This window comes from Tenrec ecaudatus, chromosome 18, assembly GCF_050624435.1.
Source record: "Tenrec ecaudatus isolate mTenEca1 chromosome 18, mTenEca1.hap1, whole genome shotgun sequence".
NCBI classification, from domain to species: domain Eukaryota; kingdom Metazoa; phylum Chordata; class Mammalia; order Afrosoricida; family Tenrecidae; genus Tenrec; species Tenrec ecaudatus.
The window spans coordinates 22,108,449-22,134,559 of record NC_134547.1 but is presented as its reverse complement, the minus strand read 5'-3'; the positions used below and the strand labels follow the sequence as shown (position 1 = coordinate 22,134,559).

Below are 26,111 nucleotides of genomic sequence, written 5' to 3'. Positions count from 1 at the left end.
GCAGGGCCTGGGTGCCTGGGTGCCCAGAAGTGGCTGCCTTGACCACCACAAGAGCTGCGCCACCAGGCTTTCCTGCCCCAGGAACGACAGCCACCTTGTCCCTGCGCCTGCTCTACAAGGTCTTTCCCTGCATTCTGGGAGGACAGCCTTGGCATTTATAGGGATGCCCCTTACCCACTCACCACCCCCACAGCAGGCATTCTCTAGGGTCCTGCCGAGAAGTCCTAGGCATGCCATGTGAATTCAGCCCCAACAACCTCAGGGTCTCTCCTGAAGCCACTGCCCCTCACTATGTGCTTCTTCCCTGGGCCGGGGTCAAGCTCTGCCAGGGCTCTGCTGACCGCCCACTGGCCTGGACTGTTTCCTTCTGCTGCTGGACTTTCCTGCTGGTGCCCCCAGATGGCGCCCACCCTCTGGCAGGCTCCCGGAAGGGAGGAGCTCAGCAAGGCGCCCTGAACTCGGAGAGTGAGAGAGAAGGCGGCGGGTGGAAGATGAGAAGGAAAAAGGAATGTGGGAGAAGGTCCCTGTTCACTCGTTACCTTCTCCAGGACACAACCCCACATATCCTGCCCCCACGGGACTGTCCAAAGGAAAACCGACGGCAGTCCCACGCCGAGGGAGATTCCACAGAAGGGCGGGCCTGGCTCCTACAGCAGGCCCAAAGCATCCGACATACGCACAGGCTCTGGGGACTACAGAGCCAGGGCAATTCAACGGTGAGCGTGAATTGGGGAAACGGCGGTGGGTGAGAGGGCAACAACACTGGAACGTGGGCCACAGGACGGGTGACCGTGGAGGGCAAAAGTGAAATCCCAACAAAGTTAGATGTGAACAGACGTCCCCGACCCCAGACACACCCACTGACGCTGAGGCGGCATCACCCTGGCAACCTGCTCTTGAATAAACCAGCAAAAGAAAATAAATGGTCGTCCTTGTGCTATCACATATGCACAGGGGCTTCCCTAGTTCATGGAAACATGAAAAGAGAAATGGAATTTTCTTATCAACCTTTTGAAGCCTCCTCGTAGCGTCACAGAGTCTGAGCGGATGTAAATGACAGGAGATTAGAATAAAAAGCTGGAGGACAGGTGACGCGTATGGATGTCCATGGTCGCGGTCTTGCAGCTTCAAACGTTTTCAAAGGGACACCTCTCCTAAACACTGATTATCTAGCCTCCCGGGGGAGCTCAGCTGGCTCATGCACGCCATCCATTTGCCACTGACTTCTGAATCCTCTCGGGCCGGGCATGGAGTTGTTCCAGTTTCTCGGGGATCCTGCCGGTTTCCTGGTGGAGCCTGGACATGGCTTGGGGTGCTGAGGGCCAGCAAGGAGCAGTCCTGCCAAGTGCCTTGCTTTTTGGGGTCCCAGAGCCCACCCCTAGGGACCCTAATTAAACACAGGACTCCCCCACTGTGACCCACAGCCCCACTGGATGCTGTCCACCCCACTCTACCTGGTGTCTTTGCTGGGGGGCCACCTGGCGGAGCCTCACCTGTCTCCGGCTTGGAGTACTCCAGGCACAGCACCTCAGCATCGTGCGCCTCCACCTTGAGCAGCTCATCCATGAAGTGCAGCTCGTGGATCCTGGAGACAGACACTGGCTGCTGCACCCTGTCCACAGCCCACCCCAGCCCTGGGGAGAGGTCCAACCGCTACGGAGGGGACACGGGGACGCCCTGATCCCTGGTGCACTCGTCCGAGGATGCCCAAGCCTATCTTCTCATCAGGAAACCTGCCACCTGAAGGGAGTAGTGCTGAGCCTGGGGGAACCTCCTGACTCCCAGGCCAGAAGCACTCCCAGGGAAGCGCCATCACAGGGAGCGAGAGCTGCCCTCAGGGGAATGAGGACGAGAGCAGGCTGCGCCTGAGATAGGCCCAGGGGCTGAGTGAGGGGTCAGGGGTCAGGCTCAAGGATAGGACCCATGGGTGGGAACATTTGATTCTGATCTCTCTTCCAAAAAAAAGGAAAAAATTCTTAATAAAAAAAGAAAGTCTCAAATCCAGACTTCATTCCCTCCCTGGGATGTCACACACAGGCAACAGGTCAACCAGGGTTTTAACAAGAGATCATGGCCCCCCCTGCTCCTCCACTCTCGGCTTGTGAGATCTTCTTTGCCACTTGACCTCTCGCCTCAGTTAACCCACCAGAAAGTGGAGCTGAGGCGGGGTTCACCCCACAGCACCGTGAGAGGGCAGAGCTCCAGCTGCCCAGCTGGTGGCGCTCAGGGCTGAGCCTGTCAGCATGAGCAGCCTGCGTCACCTCCCACCAGGGCTCTGCCGCGGCTGGGAAACAGCCCAGGCAAAGGCCCAGGGCAGAGGCAGCCCTCTGCTCTTCTCCGACCACGGACCGCGTGGCGACTCGACTCGGCGCCTGCCCCACTGTGGGGCACATACTCTGCAGTCTGCCAGTCCCTCCCTCTCCTAACAGCCCCTACACTATGGGGACCATCGTGCACTTTCATCCTTCCAAACCTCGTCCCTGTGACGGGGCTTAGGCCCGGCCAGCATGTGACATCTCGCGGGCGTCTCTGAAGGCTCGGGAACAGTGGTGCCGCACGGCTAGCAAACACTAGCACGTGCGCTTGCTAGTCCCTTATGTGACCCCACTTTAGTGTCTGCATGCAACAGCCATGGTCTCGGCCCTTCTGGAAGCCCCTCTCAGCTTATGTTCCCAAGGTGGCCGGTTCCTAGACTGTGGCAATCCTGGTGGGCCGCCGGAGGCACCAAAGCTTCCCACCCCCGGAGTGCCCATCCCCAGGCTGGGAGGCACACACTAGACCCCCGCCAAGGCCCACTTGCCTCAGATTGCCGCTTCGGTCGCCTGAAGCCAGGTGCTGGCCATCAGGACTGACCTGCATAACTCGCACCCCGGCTTTCACATCCACAGGCGCCCCGTTCTCGATGCCGCGGTCTGGGAAGTGGGACATGTCTTGCAGGTGCTGGGTGTCATTCTCCACATACAGCACCTTCAGGAGCGTCTGCAGGAAGGAGAGGGCTGTGGTCGGTGCTGCAAGGGGCCTGGACCCTCGGCATGTCCGAGGCTCCCCGGGAGCCAGCCTCCCCTTCTTCACAAGCAACAGAGGGCCAACTGCCAGCTGGGAGCTTCACCATGCAGACAGCCGTTGTTACCCGCTGGCCCTGACAGCGAGTGAAGCCGCGCAATGAGCCAAGCTCTTTCCCACCTCAGCCCCTCTGCACGGGTTGTTCCCTTGGTCGTGAACGTCCTCCCTGGACCAGGCTCTGTATTTCAGCATCACTGCCTCTGGGAAGTTGCCCTGATGTTCACAGGCCCCCGTTTTATCCTCCACTGGCACCCTGCAATGTTCCCCCATGGCACTTATCACACTTATGATGATGCCCAACTTGGACAGTTATCCGTTCACTGTCTGCCTCCCTCGACCCGTGTGTGGAAACCACAAAGGCAGAAGGGTCTTGGTCACGGCCGTATCCCCGGCCTCCTGCACAGCAGAGCACAGCAGAGCAGCTTCCCGCCCTTGGTAAAGCTGTGTGTGGCTAAATGAGTGAGTCAGGCCTCAGTTCCCCAGAGGAGCTCAATCACTGCCCTAGTGACAGCAGCCGTTTCTTCCGCAGTTTTCCACCCAGTTCCCTATTAGAGCTCCTTGGTCAACAGCCCTGCTGTGTGGCAGCTCCCCAGATAGGGACGGTCCCCGCGTGTGGGCCCATGGGATGGTCTCTACAGGAGTTCTGACTTAGACTGGGGGGAACACATCTCTGCTGACAGGGTCAGGCTGCCTGGGTTGGCCTCATCCACCTGTGCCTGGAGCACAATGGAGAGAATGTGGGAGAAGGAGGGAGAGTGGGAGAGGGAAGGAGAAGGAAGCGGTTCACTTTCATTCTGGCTCCTGCCCCTCCGGCAGTTTCACACCTAGGCTCCGTAAGCCGCTCGCTGGGCCCCATTCCTAGTTCAAAGTAGGCTCTCTTGCCTCCTCAGGGAGAGTTCAGAGTTCATGCTGAAGCCACTTACGTTGCTGAAGATGTTTCTCTTCCAGTGAGAATCAGGGCTGGTGTCCATATTCCAGAAACGAATGGTGTTGTCTGAAGAACAAGTCAGAAAAGATCCTGATGGCAGACAAGCCCTCTGATCTTCAAACTCGGGATACACCTACGGTTCCCAGAGAACAAGGCAAAGAGTAGACCATCACAACCACATCAGTGAGCACGACTTGACAGACCGCTGCCGTATGTGGGGGCAGAGGAGGTAAAACGGCAGGGCAGCAGATATAGTATGACATCTATCTTAAGGATACACCCCCAAACCCCACCGATTACTACCATGTATTATCCATGCCCCATTGTTAGAGCAGATTTTAAAACATCCCCACACACACAAATTTTTAAAGGGGAAAGAAAGTTCACTCAAAAATCACTAAGCAATAAAATAAAATAACCTGACGAAGCGCAGCAGAAGGAAAAGAAAGCAGCAGAAATAGCAACGAGACTAGTGAAGAGTTCAAATACTGGCTTTTTCAAAGAAGTAACATCAACTGTTTGGTTTTAAACATGGTGCAAGAGCTAAAGCAGACCAGAAGAACAAAGGCTTACCACATGGAGAACATAAATCAAGAGAGAAAAACTCTAAAAGTAAAAACATTGTGGCTGGAGAGCACAATAAATTGAAATGAAAAAAATTCCCTGGAACAGTTCAATAGCAGATTTGGGCAGACCTGGAGAGCCATCCGCCCCTCCTCGCGCTGAGTGCATTCCACCTCCTCAGGACGCGAGACCCATCAGCCTTGCTCCCTAGGGCCTCCCAGACGGAGCAGACAGCTTCACCTTTCTCTCTCCGCGTGGCTGCTGGGCTTAAACTGCCACCCGTGAGTCACAGAATGAGCCCACAGCGTCTCCGACCACCAGAGTAGCTGGAATGGTTCCATGTCAGGGCCAGGGAAACAACACCAAAGAGAATGAGGAGCGAGCAGAGAGCAAAGCGCCTGTGGTGCTCCACCACGCACAGCGGCCTATGCATTAGGTGTCCCAAGGGGAAGAGTAACTTAAGACATAATGAATGAAAAGTTTCTATAGTAGAATAAACTCAGAGATCCACACCAAGTCATCTTATAACCAAACCACTGAGAGCCAAAGACAGTGAACTTAAAACAGTGAGGAAGAGAGAACTCATCACATACCAAAAAAATCCTCGGCAAGATCAACAGATCCCATGTCGGCCTGGTGGAAATAACGACATACTAGAACCTAACTATGAGGAAATAAAGTTCGCCAGTAAACGCAGCTACATGGGAAAATATAAAAGGGAGTATTACAGTACTTTTGACTTGTAACTCCCAATTCCCTACATGGCTTAAATGGCAAAAACAAAAATAAATTATAAATCTGTGCAACTGCCTAATATATAGAAGTGTAATCTATGGCATCAACAACATCAAGGAGGATAGCAGCAGAGCTTTTGTGTGTTATTGAAGTTAAGTTGGTATCAATTTCAACTAGTTTGCCACAAATTCAGGAGGTCAAATATATTCTCTGTGGGAACTATAAGACAACTTAAAAATACTCAAAAAGGAAGCAAGAAGGGAGCCAAAATAATCAACTACACACAAGGCGGCAGCAATAACAGCAAATGAAGGGTGAAAAACAAAGAAGAAATACAGACACAAATAGCAAACTCGCAGAATTAAGTTTTTCACTGTGAACAATTACTTCAAAAGTAAATGTATTAAATCCCCCAATAAAAAGTCAGAGGACAGCAGATGGATAAAAAGACACATGATCCAATTATATGCGATCTAAAAGAAACTTACGTTAGGATCAAGGAAGTATAAATAAGGGGAAAGAAACCCAATAAAATGATTTGAAAAAAAAGAAAAAGATCCCGCCCTCACCCTCAAAACCCCCCCAAAAACCCCTCAACAAAACTCACTTCCATTGAGTTGACTGACTCATAGCAGCCCTACACAACACGGTGCACTGCACCTGTGGGCTTCCAGACTGGAAATCAGAAGCAGGAAGCCTCCTCTTTCTCCTGTGGAGCAGTTGGTGGTATTGAACCGCTGACCTTGCAGTGAGCAGCCCAATGCATTATCCACCGCACCCACAGCACTCCTCAGAAAAAGCCAGTCCATGCAAACTGCAGGCAAGAGAGAGCTGCGGTCGCTATACTAATATGAGAGACGTATGCAGTATATTGATAAGAAAGGGTCAATTCATCCAACAATAACAACTGTAAGCATTATGCACCATCAACAGAGACTCAAAGTAGATAAACATTGACAAAGGAGGAAATAGACAATTCTACAACAAAAATGAGTTCATATGCCATTTTCAATAATGGACAGAACCAGACAAATCCGTAAGAAAAGAGTTGGCTGATACTGTCAGGAGACCTGGGGGCCCAGCGGTGATATAGTCAGCACTTTACGCCCATCGGTGGCTCCAAGGGAAATGACGAGACTTTCTGCTCCTGCAAAGATGTACCGCCACAGACACCCACTGGGACGGGTTTACTTAGCCCTAGAGGGTGGCTAGGAGTTGGAATCGACTCGATGGCAGTGAGTTGTTTTTCCGGCCATGGAACATAGAACCAACTAGAACTGATCAACATATATAAAACAGGCCAACTCAACAGCAGCAGAATGCACGCTCTTCTCAGGTGCCTACAGAACATCCTCAGGATAGACGATATGTTGGGCCACAAAACACGTCTCTACATGTAAAGAGACTGACATTACACCAAAGATCTTCCCCAACCACAACGAAAGGGAAATCAAAATAAGAAGAGAAAAATTGGAAAATTCACATTTGTGGAAATTAAGCAGCATGCTTTTAAACTGTCAGTGGGTCAAAGGATAAACCACATGACAATTAAAAAAGACTTGGAGAGAAATACAAAAGAAAACACAACATACCAAGATTTATGAGATGTAGTGAAAACAGTGGTCAGAGGAAAATTTACAGCTGTAAATACGTAAAAGCGAAATATATCAAATCAACAACTTCACACCTTATGGAACTAGAAAAAGATGAGCAAATTAAATCCAAAGCTAAGAGAAAAAGGATATAGTAAAAATCAGAGCAGATAAATAAAAGTAGTAGAAAACCAATCGAGACAATGAACGAAGACACAATCACAACTCTTTAGCTAGACTAAGAAACCAACTCAGAATCATAAAGGAGACCAGGCTTATAGGTTTGGCCAGACACATGGGACCCCTGAAGCTATTGCCCTTACCCTTCATGTGTGACTGTCAGACTAAACACCACTTAAGGCCAAAGGGTATCGTCTGTGCAAGGACCATGTTCAGAGGGTTAAAGAACGTAGAGGAGAAGCAGGCACTCGGGGACGAAGTGGGATAGTTGAGGGTACACTGGAGGGCTCGCAACGGCTGACTCCCATCAGATGAACTGTTGCAAAGCGACGAGGGGTTCTGTAAGTAATCCTGTACCTAAGTTGAAGGCGGGAAAGAAGCTTCCTGAAAAAATGGACCAAAGACCTCAATTAAATGTGAGCACTGAGCCATACCGTGCACGAGCGCAACGCTTCACACCCTCGGGTTTGGCCATGATTTCCTACGTGGCAGCAAAGGCACACACGAGACAAGAGCAAATAAGCAGAAACCCGTCAAAATGAAAGGCTTGTGTGGTGGATGGGCATTACCAAGAAAGTGAGAAGATAATCTACAGACTGGGAAAATACATTTGCAAGTCATTTATGAGGGCCTAGTATCCAGAATCTGTTTAAGATCTCTTACATCAAAATGCAGACAATCCCATTAAAAAAAGGACCCCACCAAAAAGGGAATTGCATTTCTCCAAAGATAAATGGAGCTCCAAACACATGTGGAGAATTCCATTATTTTTAAATTCGGTTTTCTACCAATTTTTGAAGGCTTCCCCACCCCCAGGTAGCTACAAAGAAAGCCAACGGGCAAATGAAAAGATGCTTAGTCATTAGTAATTAGGGAGATGCTAATCAAAACCACACTGAAGTTCCACTTCATGCCAACTAGGATACCTTTCATGTTTAAATGGAAAATAAAAAGTGCTGGCCAAAATGCAAACAGTTGGCTCCCTCATCTAGTGCCGGTGGGAATGGAAAGTGGTGCCCTCACTGAGCAAGTCTGAAGTGAGGAAGATGTTCTGGAAGCAGCAGGGACAACTGCCCAACATCATCAATGCACCACGTGCCACTGAATTCTGGACTTTGTGTGCTGTTTTTTAAAAATGAATTTCTTTTAAAACCAGAATTTTAAGTGAAACGCCACAGTAGACGGGACCAAGGAAGGCTATTCCTTGGTGAGATCCAGTGACATCTACAATAGTTTTACAGCACCCTTCAGCATTCTAGGGCCGTATGTCTCCACCTGCCTTCCATTTCTACACTGCTTCTTATAAAACTCCAATTAAGACGATCGGGGCAACCAAAAACCTAGTTCTCAATTTTTATGCCAGGGGAAAATAAAGACAACACTCCAAATTTGTCTATTAATATTTCATAGCCTTAATTAAGAATCTTTTGTTTAAAGCATAATGCCCATTTGAATGGCAAAAAAAGAGAGCAGTAACACATAATTATACGTAATCGTTTACGGGAGAAATCTTTTTTAGGACGATGCCTGGAATGTACTTGTTCAATTGTATGCTTTTGTAACGTGTGTTTTCCCCCCAGTTAAAGGGGACTTCAAAAAGTTCACAGAAAAAATGGACGAAAAGATGGTGGCGTTTTCCCAGGGTCTTTTTTCAGCTCCCTCATCTAAACCTGTGTCCCTCCCCAAAACCGCTACTCAAAGGGCGAGGAATGGCTACACGATCAGCTCACGTAGATCAGGTACCGTCTTCAACAGCGGAGAGAACATATGGAAACAACCATTCTGACTATTTCCAGAATTCAACAATTATCTTCATTCTTATGTGATGAAGAAAAACAAATGAAGAATTGGGCATACTGTAGTTCCATCATCCCCTGCGGCCTTGAGAGCTACAGCAATATGGTTAAAATTATGTGAGTTTACCAGAATATGCCATAAAGCAACGGATTACTTATTATCTGTAGAACCTGTCAACAGAGGAAGAGGATCAAGCACGGATCCTGGCTTTCCTATAGAAGTTGTACCCGTTGGGGATCCAATGGAGGACTACATCATGATGACGGAATGTCTCCTGGGAGACGATGTGACAGAATATCACCACACGACAATCTCCAACACACAGATGGACCTGCTCACCAAGCACCGAGAGCTGCTCATCATAATTGATAACCTGCCCACGCCTTTCTGTGACTGTTCTAGACTTCTTGGTTTTATGGTCTAAAAACTTTTTAAAACGGCATCAGAGTTACAAGAGGAAGAGAATGGGGTAGAAGCGGTCATTGTCGAGTAAGATGCTCCAGAACTGATCAAAAGGCCCACCAGCAGATATTTTTGTTGCTATGGATATACTTATACACACACAAGGGGCTTCAAAAAGTTCGTGGACCTCGTCTAATTCACAAGTAAAAAAGAAAAAAAATCATGGAGAAAGTGAATTGACTAAAAAACGAGGAACCAATACCAAGGGCTCAAGTAGAAAGCAAATGTTTTGAGAATGATGAGGGCAACAAATATACAAATGTGCTTGACACACAATGGACGTATGTATCGATTGTGCTAAGAATTGTACAAGCCCCCAATAAAATGATTAAAAAATGAACTGACTTTTAAATCCATTTTCACACACTTTTGGAAAACCCTCATGTATATATATATATACACACACCTATACACATATGCACGCACTTACTTTTCAAAATTTTAATAAGTCATTTTATTGGGGCTCTTACAACTCTTCTAACAATCCAAATACCAATTGTATCAAGCACATTTGTACATATGTTGCTATCATCATTTTCAAAATATTTTCTTTCTATTTGAGCCCTTGGTATCAGCTCCTCTTTTTCCCCTCCCTCCCCCACCCTCATGAACCCAAGGCATAACAAACTGAAAATAATAGGTGAGTATTGGAGTAGGGTGGCAGGGCGAGAAGGTGCTCAAGATAGGGGAGGGATGGGGTGACAGGGAGGAAACGTAGGGTTTAATGCGAAAAAAAAAATTGCTTCATGAAAACAAAAAACCCTCCAGATTCCTTAACTCGCAGATCTACATATTGGTTTGAGGGGCCAAAAAAGTAACACTGAAGTGGTCTTGGGGTCTTTAATGACATATGAGCTCAGGTGAAACGTTAAAACAGATTTCAGTTGAACATTTTTTAAAAAACCAAAACAACCAAATATACTGCCCATTCTGACTCATGCAACGGGTAGGGTTTCCGAGGCTGTAAATCTTTTATGGGAGCAGACAGCCTCTACTCTCTGCCTTGGAGTGGTGAGTGGGTTTGAACTGCCAACCCAATGGTTAATCCAACACAAACCCAACAGAGTCTCCCGAGAGATGACGGTTTTCCCAAGGAGAATGCATTCCCATATAAGAAGAGAGTTCTTGAACACATTCTTGTTTCAGGAAAGTGTTATCGACAGAAACATCAGCTGCGTAGAAGCAGGGGGGTTATCGCAGTCAGAGGCCTGACACGATGCCCGTGCAATGGGCTCGATGGGCGTTCACCTCCTAGAACTGCTCCCCGAGAACCTAGCTTCTCCAGGACACACATTCCCACAAACACATTTTGGCTAAGAGAAACCAATAGGATAAAATCCTTTCTCCATCAGTTGTTTTTAAGACAGGTTAGAGGATGGGAATTCAAAATTCACCCTCAGAAAATAAAAACGTCAATGCTTTCCTCCACAGCCAGTTCTCTGAGGTGTGCACAGGGCCCCCCATAGGCCCTTTCTGCTCTTCTCAGTTGTCGCCTGCTCCACCCTCGCTTCCTACAATCTCCACTCAAATCTCACCTCCTCAGAGACCTCTCTTCCCCTCCTTTCCAAGCCTCTCTCCCCCTGCCTGCACTCTGCATGGATGGCTTCCTGTCTGATTCCCCCACCGTCAGCTGCTGGGGACTGGACTGTCTGTCCGTTTTCCTTCCAGCTGTGTCTCCAGACTCTAAAGCAGAGCCCAGAACAAAGTCCACTAAGCACCTGCTGAAGGGGAGCTTGACTGGGTCTTCCCAAATTCTGCAGGGGACTGAGCAGGGCGGAGGGAGGGCGAGGGAGGGCTCACCTCCACGTTCCAGACGTAGGAGCTGTGGAACAGCTCTGACCACACCTTGCTCACGTTGTGGATGTCCGTGACATCCCAGATGTAGATGCTGTGGTCTTTGTACACGCAAGACAGCCACTGGTGGGTGGGGTCAAAGGTCAGCGCCACCGTATCTGGGTAAATTACTTCAGCCTTCCTGCGGAAGAGGAAGCTAACAAGGCCACAAAGGGTCAGCAGAAACCATCCAGGTCCCTGGGAGGGGTGACATCCAGGTCTGATGACCCACCAACTGCCCCCTGACTGGCAATGCCATCTCTCATGCTATTTGCAGTCCGTCGTGTCTCCCGCTCCCAGGCCACTTCTCCGGCTGCCTTTGCTATGTCCCCAACAGGGAGATGGAAAACTAGAAGCTTCTCTCTGGCATCAGACAGGGGGCAGGCACTTGAGCTTCTCGCTCCAGTTAAGTTTTCCCCTCCCCTCAGCCCACCCAGCCCCAGGTCCCACTCCCCCTCTGAACGGGGGAGAGTGGCGGGCAGGATCTCAGGCCTGGTTTCTCCTTGGCTCCACCAGCACAGGACCCAAGCCCAGCGGAAGTGTCACACACCAACCATTGGTAAAGAGGGTCCCACGCACCCCAAATGCCCTGGTCAGACATCCTCCTTCGACTGAGAACAAAGGGGAAGGGTGCCACCACTTAGCATGCCCCCGTTCCCAGCTTGACAGCCAGAGAGACCTAACCCACAGGCCTGCTTCCTCTAACACCAGTGCCCATGGCCTCAGCTCAGACTACAAGCTCCTAGGGGAACTCCAGGCTGGGTGGATAGACTTCCTCTCCTACCAGCCTCTCAGCACACAGGCCTGGGCTGCACAGCCCCTGGCTATTCCTGGAACCTGCCAGGCTCAGCAGGGAGCTGGGTCCCTTAAAGCTAGTACACTCACCCCCGCTGTCTAGGACCCAGCTCTGAGCGCCTTTTCACCAGACGCTTCCCCTCCACAGGGCCCCCACCCACCCCAGGCCCTTTCCTTCGACTCCTGCTGGGCTCCTGCAGCGCAAGCACAGGACACCATCGCTGACCAGCGGGAGCGACGCTATCTGGTTACTGGCTCAGCAGCGCGCACACTTGCAGCCTTCCTGCAGAGCTCGGGCTGCAGCCTGCTGGAAGTCCAGCCAGCGCCGGCACCCTGCGACCATTGCAGCCACGTTTCCCACATGGATGGAGATAGCCATTTGTGCTCCAGGAGGGTTTTCCCCTTCGCAGCACGTATCTGAGGCGATTTGGTTCCCTACCTCCCCCCCGTTTCCAGAGCCTTTGTGGCACAGTGGTTCAGCCTGCTCACCTCTCGAGAGCTTGGCAAGCTGCCCCCGCCTGGCGGGTCTGTCTGTAGGTGAAAGATCTACCCGGCTCAAGATTAAACCAAAACCAAACCAAACTTCGGGCCATCAAGTCGATGTCGACTCATGGCAACCCTATAGGACAGGGCAGAACTGCCCCTCTGCGTTTACGGGGGTAGAAAGCCCTGTCCTTCTCCCGTGGAGCAGCTAACGGTTTCCAACAGCCACCATCACCACTAGCCACCAGGGCTCCCACAGCTGAAAAACACCCGCTAGAACACCCTATGGGGGATTCTGCTCCACCCCACGGAGTCACCATGCACTTAACAATGACCGCAGCACCCCTTTTGTTCCTCAGTCCCCCTTGCCTAGCCTCACCCAGGGCCTTGCCTTGTCGGCTCTGCGCATTGCTGGAATGCCCAGCAGGCTCTAAGAGAATCCCTCGTGCTTGCAGGACGGACAGATGCCCGCGGCGGACAGACTCGGGCAGTACCTGGGCTCCAGGCCCTGGGCCACATCCACCCCGAGGTAGTGGGGCTTGGGCAGGTTGGCGAGGTAGTGCAGGCTGTCGGCCTGGAAGATGCGGACGATCCCGTCTGTGCAGCCGCAGAAGATGAGCTCCTCGCTGACACAGAGGCATGAGGACAGGGACACCTGTGGGGGCAAGGGGGCCCAAAGTAAGCTGGGTGCTTGGTGTGGCCCAGCCCAGGAGCCGAGGGAGGGCCTCAAGAGACGCCCAGTGGAGCACATTCCACAAGGTCAGGAATCGGACACTTGTCGCTCCGGAAGGCAGAGGCGGGGGCTGTGCGATCACTGGCAGGAGCCCTGTTTAATGCTGCCTGGAAATGTGATTGCCAGTCGCTTACAGAAGACTTCGGAAAGATGACATTTCAAAGCTAGACAGAAAGCAGGACACCCGGTAAGAGCTTCCCACCCCATCAGGGAATGCAGGCCGACAGGGCCGGAAGGGCCGGACTTTAGAGCAGTGGTTCCCAGCCTTCCGAAGGCCATGGCCCTTTTAATGCAGTTCCTCATGTGGTGGGGACCCCCAACCATCCAATTACTTTTGTTGCTACCTCCATCACTGTCATTTTGCTACTGTTATGAACGGATGACCCCTGTGAAAGGGTTGTTTGACCCCCAAAGCGGTCACGACTCACAGGTTGAGAACCACTGCTTTAGGGGAGATTTGAGGAGCTCTCCCCAAATGAGTGGAATTGAACTCATCAGTCATTGGAGATATCTGACAGGCACTAAACCCCCGTGTGTCCAAAGCTGCTGACTTGCTTAAAACAGTATCAGGTCTAGGATGGGAAGTGAAGGAAGGGAAAAAAAACAAAAACAAAATGGGAGAGTTGAACTGACAACACTCAGGATGCTTCTATAGGGCCCATGATGCCATCAACCTTGCAGGAGACCCCAGGGCATTCCCAGAAAAGCAGCAGGAAGTGTGCTGCTCCTGCGCCTCCAGCAGGCGGCCCGAGGAACAGCGTGGGCACAGCCCCGTAGACGAGGAAGCACGGAGTCGTATCAATGTTGAGAATTCACACGGCATGAATTTTGAGCAGTCTTTTGTAATGGAAAAAGCATTAAGCCAATGCAAAGTTAGATTTCATAACACAACAAACAAAGCAGTCTGCCCACAAGCCGGTCCAGGGCCCTCAGGGAAAAAGAGACACATCTCAATTATCTCAAGTAAACTCACTGCCCTGGAGTTGAGGCCGACTCACAGTGACCCCACAGGGCTGGGTGGAACTGTGCCTGGGGGTTCCGAGAGTGGAACCCCTATGGAAGGAGAAAGCCTCTTCTCGCTCCAGTAGAGCTGCTGGTGGTTTCAAACTGCTGACCTTGTGGTTAGCAGCCCAACGTGTAGCGAACACCACCAGGACTCCTGAGGAGACGTGTGGACCGACTTCAAGCACGCTGCAGAATTCACTGTAAGCAGGTGTCTTGGTGGGCTCGGGGCCCGGGGCCAAGTGCCCACTCTGGGTGACTGGCCTGGAACTACCACACCAGCCCTGGCAGGAGCTTGGCCACCTCCCCAATCCATGCAGAGAGGGAATCGCTCACCCAGAATAAAGTCACACCCAGGCCCGGCGCAGAGAGGGGCGGGAGAGGTGGGTGGAGCAGTACCTTCAGGTTGATCCACTTCTCCAGCACCCTCTTCTCGCTGAACTGGCAGAGGAGGCCCGAGTAGGACACACAGAAGGTGTGGCCTGCCATCCGGCCCTGGCCACAGGCCACGCCGCAGAAGACGTTGTTGTGCAGCTCACCCAGGATCCCGGAGCGCCCTATCAGGGGCACCGTCCCTGTCACCTGGAGGCGCGACAGGACACAGGGAGAGGCCGGCTGTGGCCAGAGACTGCAACACAGCCAAACAGAAAAGCAAAGGAAGTCAAAAACCCGAACACTCCCTTCTGGGCCAGCGACCCGGGCACTGGGCCAGACTCCTGGCTGGGGGGCCCTGGCGGTCAGCACTGAGGAAGCGGCCTCAGACACAGCAGAGACCACTGCCTCCAAATCTGCAGGAGAAACGGGGGCCCAAGGGTTATTCCCAGAGCAGAAACCTACCTTAGCTTCAGTGGAGACTTCCAAAAACCAGAACCTCACATGCCGGTTCCCGACAGTGACAAAGTAGCTGCTGTCCTCTGAGAAGGACAGGGCGATGACCCTGCAAGACACCTTGTTCGAGGCCACCACGATGTCCTTCTGGAAGAAGCAGTACAGATAAGTTCACACCAACACCCAGGTCTCCTTGCTGTCCCCACTCCAAGCTGCTGCCCTGCGCCCTCCGGGAAGCTGCGTTAGGGACTCCTATTACCCACAGTGGCAGGGAAGGAGGCGGAGGCTTAGAGGGGGTCCACGGGAAAGTGAACTCCGGAGCTTTCCCCGAGAGCCCAAGCACTGCACGGCCCCCAGGGGGCTGAGGACACCACCGGGCCGCAGCTGCCATACATGCAGCTGGATGTCCAGGGGTCTCCTGGGGTGGACCCTTCCCAGGGTCCCGCAGTGACTCCCTGAGTCTATGACGGAGGGAGAGCGCAGAGGGCACATGACAGTCTCATGGTCACATAGTTCAAAGCAGAGCCAGGACATGACGCCACTTCTGTGCACTCGACACCCTCCCCCAGCTAGCCCCAAACTCGTGGATTCCTCGCGATTTCCAGATGAAAAAACAGGTCCACTTGCCCACGTCCAAGTCCATAACGCAACCATTCCACTGGCTGAGAACTTGTGCCGTGCCCAGTGACACGCACCTCAGACGGATCTGCACGTAGCATGGGCGCCAGATGAACGAGCACTTTAACCCAGCATCTCATTTACTCCTCCAAGCCCCCGACCCAGGGTCGTCCAGATATGACTGGCTGCAGGCCCGCCCGCCAGCCTGCCGCCCCTCACCTTCCAGTCCCAGACATTGAGCACCATGTCATGCTGGTAGCCCATGGACACGATGTGCTTCATGTTGGGCGAGAAGGACACACAGGCGACGCCATACTTGTGGCCCAGCATCTCTGCCACCTGGCTCTTCTCGTCCACATCCCAGATGCGCACAGCGGGCCGGTGCCCATTCTGGGAAAGGCAGGTCATTACTGCTGGGGGCTCCGTGGCAGGAGGGGCTGGCAAGGGTCATGGGCTTTGGCTCGGCAGGGTAGCTCTCTTCCCCATCTGCCGAGGGAGCTCTCTGGCTGAGGAAGGAGCTATTTCAGGGACCCCCCCACCCCCCGGCCTGCTGGGGGCCCTTCCTCCCACACTCAGTCGGGCCTGTGGACTCACCTCCCCCGTCACTATGTACTTGCCATCAGGTGAGAATGCCAATGCGCTCAGAGACTTCCTGGGGACAAGGGGAAGGGCAGGTCACTGTTTCTGCTAAGGGTGGGCTGCCAGACCTTGCCAGGCCAGGCCCAGCACTCTGCCATACCCCCACATCACCCCTCAGACAAGGCTGGGAGAACATGATTTGAGGGGGGCCCACAGAGGCCATGTGCCCAGCCCTGGGCACAATGGGCTCCCTGCAGCCTTTCGCTGGTCCCCCCAAGGTGTACAGTGTGAGAAACGCTGCCGAAACCCAGACAGCGTATTGGCTCCTCTTGGTAACTGGCAGATCAGCATAAACCCCTAATCTCTGGCTGTGCCCCGATGGGTCTCTCTTGAGGGAAAACCAGCGGCCTTGTCCCACATGAATTTACCAAGGGCCCATCACAGGGTTTGAACCGACGGACAAACACTCAAGTATCCAATCTGTACTCACTTTAGTGAGAGAGAGGCCTTTATGGTTCCATTTTGCAAAATCGGGCAGGCAAGCCAAGACCAGTCCGGCCAAGGGGGAGGTAGGTGGTAACTTAAGAGCCCTCTGCAAGCATGTTATCCCCCAGTGCAGCGCTTCCCCACCTTCCTCAGGCCGCGACCCTCTCACACAGCTCCTCATGCTGCGGTGACCCCAACCCTAACATTATGTCCATTGCTACTTCGTCACTGTCATTTTGCTGTTATGAACCATAATGTAAATATCTGATATGTAGGGCGTATTGTCATTGTTACAAATTGAACATAAACATAAAGCATAGTGATTAATCACAAAACAATATGTAATTATATATTGTGAAATATTTATTTCTAATGAATAATAAGTTTCATTTCCCAGTAAATGAAATGTTGTCTTGAAGCATGGTGTAGCATGGGTAAGTCTTCAGACTGGGTACTTGGGTCCTCGTAGGTGGGCAGATCTGCATATGGGCAGACCCTGCCTGGAGACGGGTAAAGGAGTGGTATCTCAGTTCCTAAGACCATCGAAAAGAGGTGTTTTCCAATGGTCTTAAGCGACCCCTGTGAAAGGGTCATTTGACCTCCAAAGGGGTCGCAACCCACAGGCTGAGAACCGCTGCCCTAATTCGAAAGCCCCCTCATCCAGTCCATCATGGGGTTAACAATTTTCCCAGAACATCACCTAAGAGTTTCCTCCCACCCACCTCTTCTTCATTCATCCAGCTCCCATGTTCCACAGCGCAGGTGCCTGAGCTCTGGGGGTTGTCCTAACATCAATTGGTGCCCTGGTCACTTAGAAACTACCTGACTCTTGCTGAACATGGACCAGCCTGGTGACTTCTTTCTCACAACAGGGCCCTCCTTCCCTCTCCCTGTGCAGGACTGGCAGCCTTAAGAAATCTCTGGATCCCTGAGAAATTTGAGGGCTCCCGCAAAGGGGACAGAGTGGGCTTAACAAAGGAGGTGGTACTGACAGAAGGGCTGTGGCAGACACGCCTCCACCCCCCACCCTGGGAGGGCTCATCACGGGGCTGAGCAGTGAACCGCTCCAGGGGACTGGGAGCTAGCAGACAACCAGAATGTGTGTCTCTGACATGCACTGGGGCGGCAGGACCGCAGCCCCTCTTGGCTAGGTGGCCCTGTTTGTGGCAGCAAGCCACCCTTCACAGACACTGGGCATCCCTCGCTCCCCACTCTCCTGCCTGCTCTCCCGAGGGAGTAAATTAGACTCCGGGTGAGTCACTGACGAACTCTAGAACATGTGTCATCATGGAACTTCCCAGGGCTTCCCCTTGCTCCTCCCTGCAGCTGGTGTGGGGGAGAGTGGGGGTGCTGCCTACAGCACACATCCTCTCGGCCCTCCTTCCCCCAGTGTTACCTGGGAGGCACTGTGCAGAGAGGGTGCTTCCTCCCTGCCCTGTGGCTCTCCAGATGCGGCTGGTTACCTGGGGGGCTTTGCTGCACGTTCTGTGCTTGGCGGTAAAGGGGTACGAAGTGTGTAGCTTATTCTCAAGGAGTTAGGAAGAAAATGAATCTTTAAAGATGAGAAGGCAAATGTGCTCAAATACATTTGGGCAAAGTGGGCGAAAAGTACATAGGCGTCATTTGTACTGCGCTTGTAAACTTGAAATCATGTCAATATAAAACACGTCTTTTAAGTGACCATGCTCCAGCCTCACCTGAACCAACTGACTCCGCCTTTCCTGGCAGTGAGGCCAAAGGGTCAGGTGACTGACGTGGAGCCAGGGTGACAACCCCCTCTTGGGTCGCACCACCTCTTAAGATGGGCCCAGGAAGGCTACCTCAGAGGTCAGGGTTAGTGCCAACCCACAGCCTACAGGCATCATCAGGAGGCCACGGGACAAGAGGGGCTCTGAAAAATGCCACCAAGCTCCAGCCCATGGAGGCCACAGGGGTTTGCAGGCCCCAGCGGCGAGGTCTCTCATTTTCCAAAATAAGAGTGGCATCGGGATCTTTGTGGAGGGGAGGGGGGGAAGAGTTCACGATTGTCGACTAGTTCCTACCTTTAAAAAACACACTGTGCGGGGAGAGGGGAGGGAGGGGGGTAAAAAAGAGGACCAGATGCAAAGGGCTTAAGGGGAGAGCAAATGCTTGGAAAATGATTAGAGCAAAGAATGTATGGATGTGCTTTATACAATTGATGTATGTATATGTATGGATTGTGATAAGAGTTGTATGAGCCCCTAATAAAATGTTAAAAAAAAAGAACTATATGCACCCCCAATAAAATGATTTTTTTAAGTAAAAAAAAAAATAATAAAATTAAATTAAAAAAATAAACACACTGTGCTGGCCACACCACAGTGTGTGGGCCTCTAGTTTGCACGTGGGTGAAGGACATTCTCATCACGGAAGGTAGCTACTACATGTCAGAAGAGGCCACAGCAAGGGAGAAGGGTCTTGGCTGGTTTCACCATTAAGAAATGCTTGGGACGGGACTAGAAACTGGCTCGGCCTTCACACCAGGCTGGACTCCACAGGAGCCAAGGGCCCGGAAGCCCCTTGTAAGAGGGCCTCTGGCCCCTTCCTGTGACATCTTAGTAACCATGAAAACCCACGCCTTCTCTGTCCGCCTGGAGAACAGGGATTGTGGGGGCTGGGCCTGAGTTACGCCAAGGAGATGGAGTGCCTCCTGAGGTTGGATGGTCGGCATCCTCTGGGGACCACACCCCAGGTGACACAGGGACCGATCCATGTCAAGGCGGCCTTCCCAGCCAAGGGCCTTCCGCAGTCACCTGGGAGACTGCGAGGGGCTCTGGATTGGGCAACAGAGGCTGGCTCCACAGCTGTGCCTGATCCTCCAGCAAATGCAGGGCAGCTGGCCTGGTGCCCACCAACTTCTTGCCTCCTTGCTGCTCCTCTGAGCTGTACTCTTACCAAAAGGCAAGTAGCTGCAGCTGGCCTTTAAAAACCCTTTCCACGCCTTCATTTAGGAAACCGGAAGTGCCATCAGGATGCTGGACACTGAAGTCCCCCGCCCTCAAAGAGCTCACGCTGGAGGAGGGTGACGGACTGAATGTCATCCACTAGGAAGCACAGCACATGAGAAAGAACCAGCTTCGGAGGCGGGAGCTGTGGGGCGTGGAGAGCACATGGCTGGGCCGGCACGCCCTCTAGGGGCTTGGCTTTGAACTGTGTGCTCCCCAACTCCCTCTGCAGCCCCTAAGGTCCAAGGGGGACCAGCCTCATCCCTGGGTCCTGCTCTCCTATTGCAGGAACACAAATCCTCGGCCATTCCTTAAGCCACTCAAAGTCCCTCACCACCACAGGGCCTTTGCCCTTGCTGTTGCCCACATCTGCCGATGGATCTGACCAAACCTGGGACCTGACAGGGCTTTCTCCTCACCCTCAGTCCACAGAGCCGCCCTGACACAACCCCATTGTTTCCTCCACAGCTAGTAACCTGCCTACTGGTTTGCCATCTGCCTCCCCCTTGGTCAGTTTTAGGAGAGCAGGAACTCTGGTCCCGTGTCCACTGTGGTGCCCTCACCACCCAAAGGAGGACCTGACACAAAACAGGCTCTGGGAAACATCACTGAATGGCGGGTGAGTTGCGTGACTGAGCCATGAAGCCAGAGCCCTCTAGGCTAGGTGGGGAAGGAGGTGTATGGGGCCCCGGCCCACCCTGATCCCTGCCCAGGCCCCAGCCTACCTGGCAGTATTAAAGATGTGCTGCTGCTTGTTCTCCTTGGGGTCCAAAACCACCACCACACAGCTGTCAAGAAAGAGCAAAGTGAGCCCAAATTTGGGGCAGCACGCGGGGGTCAGGGGAGGCTTCTGGTCCCTGCAGCAGAGCCCGCACACAGAAAAAGCTTCCTCTCAACACAAGCTTCTCTCTCTGTTGCTTCCAGTGTTCACACTAAAGATTCCAGGACACTGATCAATAGGATTACACTCTTTTTTTAAAATGATTATATATATTTATTAAAAGATCACTTCAACTGGGGTTCTTATAGCTCTTATAATAACCCATACATCAATTGTATCAACCATATTTGTATATATGTTGCCATCTTTATTTTCTAAACATTTACTTTCTATTGAGCCCTGAGCAGTTCCTCCCCGCCCCCCATCCTCATGACCCTTTGATAAACTATAAATGATTATTTTCACCTTACACCAACCACTGTCTTCCTATCCCCTGGTTTCTGTAGTTCGTCCCCCTGGGGGGGGTGTGATGGTGGTTATGTGTTGATCATTGCGATCGGTTCCCCCTTCCTCCCCTCCTTTCCTCACCTTCTCCCTACCCTCCTGGTATTGCTACTCCCATTCCTGTTCCTGGACTCCATTTGTCTCCAGCTCTTATCCCTATCTGTACTTGTGCACATGCTCCGGTATAGCCTACAGTGGAAGGCAGGACTGGGGACATGATAGTGGGGGGTGAGGAAGCCTCAAGAAACCAGAGGAATATTGTGTTTCATCAGGGCTATACTGCACCCTGGTGGACTCGTAACTCATCCCTTGTTTGTGACCCTTCTGTGAGGGGATGTCCCACTGTCTACAGATGGATTTGGGTCTCTGCTCTGACCCCCTCATTCTCAATAAATGTTTTTGTTTTTTTGTTTGTTTTGGGTCTTCTGGTGCCTGTTACCCAATACCATTGAATGATATTTTTAAGGAGAAACAAAAAAATTTTTTTAAATAAAAAATAATAATAATTTTAAAAAGGAGAAACCAATACACCCACTCCTCACTTAACCATCTTGTTACCTGACGTTTCACATTCATGTTCTAGCAGAGAATCCACTACCTGACAACTCTGCGCCTTCATCTGGGTTTCTTCCCCCATCCAAATCCTGGCCCCATTGTCCATCAGGCTCAGGTTCAGGCCTCTTGCCACCCCACCCACCCACCTGCCAGAGCCACAGGGGCAGCCCACCGTGTGAAAGAATGACTGAGAAGCGGACAGAGGGGCTCAGGAGGAGGCGGGGACAGGAGAGGTGGCTGCTGATCCTCCCCTCTACTGAAAAAGCTGCCTGGATGGATCAAGTCCTACAGCAGAAAGAGCCTTGGGGGAAATCAGGGCCTGGGGGCTGCAGCAGAAGGCAGCCTCACTAATAACATTAACTTCTGGTCTCCCCCAAGGTCACCAACTGGGCCTCTGGTGCAGCTGCCAGGCCCGGGGTCCACTCAAGTGCCAGCCCTAGCAGCAGGGCCTTATGACCCAGGGCCAAACCCAGGGCCTTATGATCTGAGGGCCCAGGCACCTCCGTGCCTTCCTCCTCCTCACAACGACCTGGCCTTTGGGACCTAACCATGTCACCCAGTGAGGAGTGGGTGTGCTTCTTGGTGGTCACTAGTCTACTGGGCCCTGGGTTAATAAAGCTTATGTTCTTAAACCTTCACAACTGCCAGGTGAGGCTGGCCTCCTCAGGCCATTTTAGAGAGGAAGGAACTGAAGGCCGGGAGAGGAAGTCCTCTGGCCAGGGTCACTAAGCAGGTCAGGGGCAGAGCAGGGTCCTCTATGCTGGACTGCTCCCAGACAGACACTGGTCAATGAGAATGGCTATGGGCCAGCAGGGAGCCCCTTCAGCGAATGCCAGGCTAACACAGCATGCCAGGCGGACATGCTGTAGGGGCGCCTGCCTTCTTGCAATCACCAAGACAGGGCTTCACCAGCTTCGCGTACAGAGACAGCCGCATGTGTGGCAGGGCTGGGACCTGGATTCAGGCTCCCAGACACCACAGCTTGGGTCTAAACCACCTGTCTTTCCCCAAACCACTGCGATCTCCCACCTGCGGTCACCATTAAGGACTTCCTAGCCCTCCGTATGTGCCAAGTACTGTTCCAGACACTGATGGGCCTGGGGGCTTCTCTCCTCAGACCTCAGAAGTGGGCAGCAGATAGGGAAGACGGTGCCCAGAGAGATTAGGCCTGAGTCCACATTCCCCAGCAGTTACTAGAAGGGGAGGGGTGCCCATTCGCTCACCCTGCCAGGTAGGCCACATGGCCAGTGCCAGGGTCACAGGTTAGGCCGCTGCTGTTCTGGGCTGTGATGCCAAGCACCTTCTCGAGTGACACCTGTGGAGAAAAGGCCAGGTCAGAAGCATTCGGTCCTAGCAGTTCAGTTCCCGGGTTCAACAGAGTCTGGCCAAGCTTCAGGGGTCATGCTCCCAGGAACAAGGGTTGCTCCTCCAGATTCCTTTGACAACAACACACCAACAGAGTGGGAAGGAAGATGGACCAAATCCCTGTCCTCCGGAAGCTTCCATTCTGATAGGGTTGAGCGGAAGACACAAAGTAAAAAAGACAAATGTTTAAAATACAGGTCAGGTGAGCATGTAGCAATGGTGTGGGGCATGGCATCTGATCTCCTCTGGCTTTATGAGTGGGCCGAAAACCGCCACTCTCGGCAGCCCAAGGCCAAGTCCCGAGCACACTGTGGAGGGGCAGCTGGCGTCAGAATTGGGGGAAAGGTTGGCAGTTGCCACGTGCCTTACTCTTCAACCTTTTTACCAATCCTGACAATAAATGCCCCTCCCTCCCCACTATGGCATTCTTCTGGGAAGAAGTCCCGCCACCCTTGCCTCTAGGAAACATTGTGGCCGGACTTCTTCCATGACAGACTTGGTCTTTTGGCAGTCCGTGGCGCTTCCAATAGTCTTCACCAGCACCATTAATTCAAACACATGGAGTCTTCTTCGGCCTTCCTGATTCAGTGTCCGACTTTCACATGCGTATGAGGTGATTGAAAATACCATGGTTGCGGGCAGGAGCGCCTTAGTTCTCAAAGTAACCTCCCTGCTTTTCAACACTCTGTAGAGGTCTTCTGCAGCAGACTGACCCAGTGCAAGCCGCCCTTTGATTTCCTGACTGCTGCGTCCATGAGCATTGATTGAGGAAGCGAGCAAGATGAAAGACCACCAGCAGGGCCAAAGGACTGCTAAAGTACATATAGCTGTATTAACTGACCCACTGCTCCCAATAAGCCCTCAATTCAGCCACTATCATTATTCCATCCTCAACTGAAATAGCAGCTGGAGGGGTAACTTTAGCCCCAGGGAGACTAATCAGGCAGCCTGGCAGTAGGGTCCTCCCCCCGCCCCCCCCCCACCCCCATTGCAGGACTGATTGATCACTTTAGTGACTGGGTCATTTTTAGATGCCATCTTTTGCAACCCAGAGAGACTCCGTGTACCCAGACAAGAAAAAGAATTGAACCTCTATGATTCAAAATACACACTGACAGCAGCAGCAGACAGGGATGCCAATAGAGTAATTGCCACGTGCCAGGCCCTGCGAGCTCATCGAATCCTTGCAAAGGCCCTAGGAGACAGAGTGCACAGCACGATCCTCGCTGTGCACAGGTAGAACTGCAGGAAGCGGGAAGTGCACAACTTGACAGGCAGGACAGACTTAGAGAGCAAGCCCAGGCAGTCTGGGGCTGGAGGTCTGCTCTCGCTAGTCCCCTCCATTTCCAGGCAGGTAGTGTAAGAGCTCACAAGGTATTTTCAGGAACTTCCGAGAGAGCAGTCTCTGGAGAACGCCGGCACGCTCGGGAAAGTAGAGGGGTAGTTAAGAAGAGGAAGACCCTGAAAGATGGATGGACACAGGGGCTGCACAATGGACTCAAGCACAACCACCGTGAAGCCGGCCTAGGACTAAACCGTGTTTCGTGCTGTAGTATGTCAGGTCACCATGAACTCGAACTGACTCGATGGTACCTAACAACTATAACAACAACAACATGGTAAGGGCGGTGAAGAGCAAGGCGATGGATGAGAGATTAAGGAGGGTGCCTGCTTTAGCTAGGAGACAGCTTCTCAGCAGAGGGATATCAGGCTGATCCTGGAAGAATGAGAACAAACCAGTCAAGTGGACGGTGGCAAAAAGCCCAGGCAGAGGACTCCCCCCAACACAAAGGCCAGGAAGCAAAGAGATGCTTAGAGCCTCAGGGAGACAGAAAGAAGATGGGCAGAGTGGCAGGGCCTTAGTGAGAGCCAGGTGCAACAACCAGCTCGGGCTAGAGGGGCCACTGGCCGGGGCTCTGTGGGTACAAGTGAGGTGGGGCTACATTCAGCAGTTAGATTACATACAGCAGGAAGGGGCTGATAGGAACACAGAACAATTCATACACATTGTATATTTCGTGTCATGGACTGCATCCCCACAATGTAACGCCACGCACCCATCACTTTCTCCCCGTGCTTCCTGTTTGCACCCAACCCGTGGTGGGTTTGAACTGCCAACTCCTGGTTGGCAGCCCTGGGCTTAACCAGCCGCGCCACCAGTGCTCCTGAACTCTGGCTCCTAAAGATTCAGCAGGGTGAGGCCCACAACAGTGCAAAGGGAGAAAACTTCTAAAGGTGAGTGGGGGGCGCTGGAGGGGAAAAAGATTCTCAGCGGTAACTGTTCCGTGGGGAACACTCTGCGAAGGGGTGGGCTCTGGGGTTGAGGCGGGCCCAGGAATGACGGACCAGCTTCGAAAAGGAAAGTGGGCGGGACCTAGGAAACAAGGCGGGGCCGGGAAGCAGCTGGAGGGGAGGAGCCCGCGACACCGGGGGACGGGGGGAGGTCCTGGAACTGGGGTGCGGAGGGCGGTTAGCTTCTCACCCGGCTCTGCACGGTGTCCTCCGGCGCCCCCGTGAGCCGCGTCCGCCGCCGAAGGCAGAGCGGTGGGGCGGGGGGCGGAGAGGACTGGCCCCTTCGCGCCGGAATCCCCGCCGTGGCAGATGACAGTTTCTCGGCCGCGTAGCCTCCGGTGCCCAAGGCCGCCATTGCCGCACCCGGACCGGGCGCCCGTTGCACCCCTCAACTGCCGCAGTCGCCGCCGCGACCCACTGGAACAGCAAACGGCCGCGGGAAAGCCGGCGCCTCCACTCATTGGATACAGCGGGCCGCCGGGCTGGCCAATCGCAGGGCTGCCCGGGGGCGCTTCTGACCAATGAGGGGCAGGGGGCGGGGTGGCGTCTCCAGGAAGGTGGAGCCTCAGTGCCTGCGTCCTTCCCGCTCGCGTCTGTGGTGCTTTTCCTCGTTCGTGTTTTTATCTTTTCAATTTTCGAGGGAAGGCCATAACCTTCGTCCTAACGCCTTGGGCAGCCACTCCGGCCGCCCAATCGCCCCGGGACAGCCAGCCGGATGTAAGTGGATGTAAGAACCGGAAGAGATTGGCAAGGCAAGGCATTCGGTTGGCGCAAGCGCAGAAGTGCCGTGATGCCCCTGCCCTCACACGTGAGGCAAGTCAGGACCCGGCGGAGGCCGCTTTGCAGATACAGCATTGACTTTCCTCCTCATTCACCTCGTCACGGACTGCGGGGGCACGTGCCGGGGCGCCTGGTACGCAGGCATCCTCCTCCCTATTCCCGCACTTAACGAGGCCCAGGGCGGATCCGGGGACCCCAGGGAAGACTCAAGTGTGGCCGCTAACCCCAGCTGGGCGGGAGTGCAGGGCCC

The 26,111-nt window shown here is 52.8% G+C and overlaps 1 protein-coding gene across 2 annotated transcripts in view; it reads right to left on the bottom strand.

Moving 5' to 3' along the window:
* WDR62 (WD repeat domain 62) overlaps positions 1-25,812 on the bottom strand; it is a 42,092-nt gene extending 16,280 nt beyond the window's left edge. For both annotated transcript variants that reach the window (XM_075536596.1, XM_075536597.1), the window contains exons 1-12: positions 25,272-25,812; positions 22,648-22,739; positions 20,370-20,432; positions 16,208-16,265; positions 15,833-16,003; positions 15,005-15,142; positions 14,567-14,749; positions 12,927-13,087; positions 11,122-11,311; positions 3,987-4,124; positions 2,801-2,979; positions 1,494-1,585 (exon numbers count right to left, since the gene is read on the bottom strand). In XM_075536596.1, coding sequence (XP_075392711.1) covers positions 1,494-1,585; positions 2,801-2,979; positions 3,987-4,124; positions 11,122-11,311; positions 12,927-13,087; positions 14,567-14,749; positions 15,005-15,142; positions 15,833-16,003; positions 16,208-16,265; positions 20,370-20,432; positions 22,648-22,739; positions 25,272-25,436 — 1,630 coding nt within the window. In that variant the 5' untranslated portion in view covers positions 25,437-25,812. The remainder of the gene's footprint in view (positions 1-1,493; positions 1,586-2,800; positions 2,980-3,986; positions 4,125-11,121; positions 11,312-12,926; positions 13,088-14,566; positions 14,750-15,004; positions 15,143-15,832; positions 16,004-16,207; positions 16,266-20,369; positions 20,433-22,647; positions 22,740-25,271) is intronic.
* Positions 25,813-26,111: the final 299 nt, after the last annotated feature.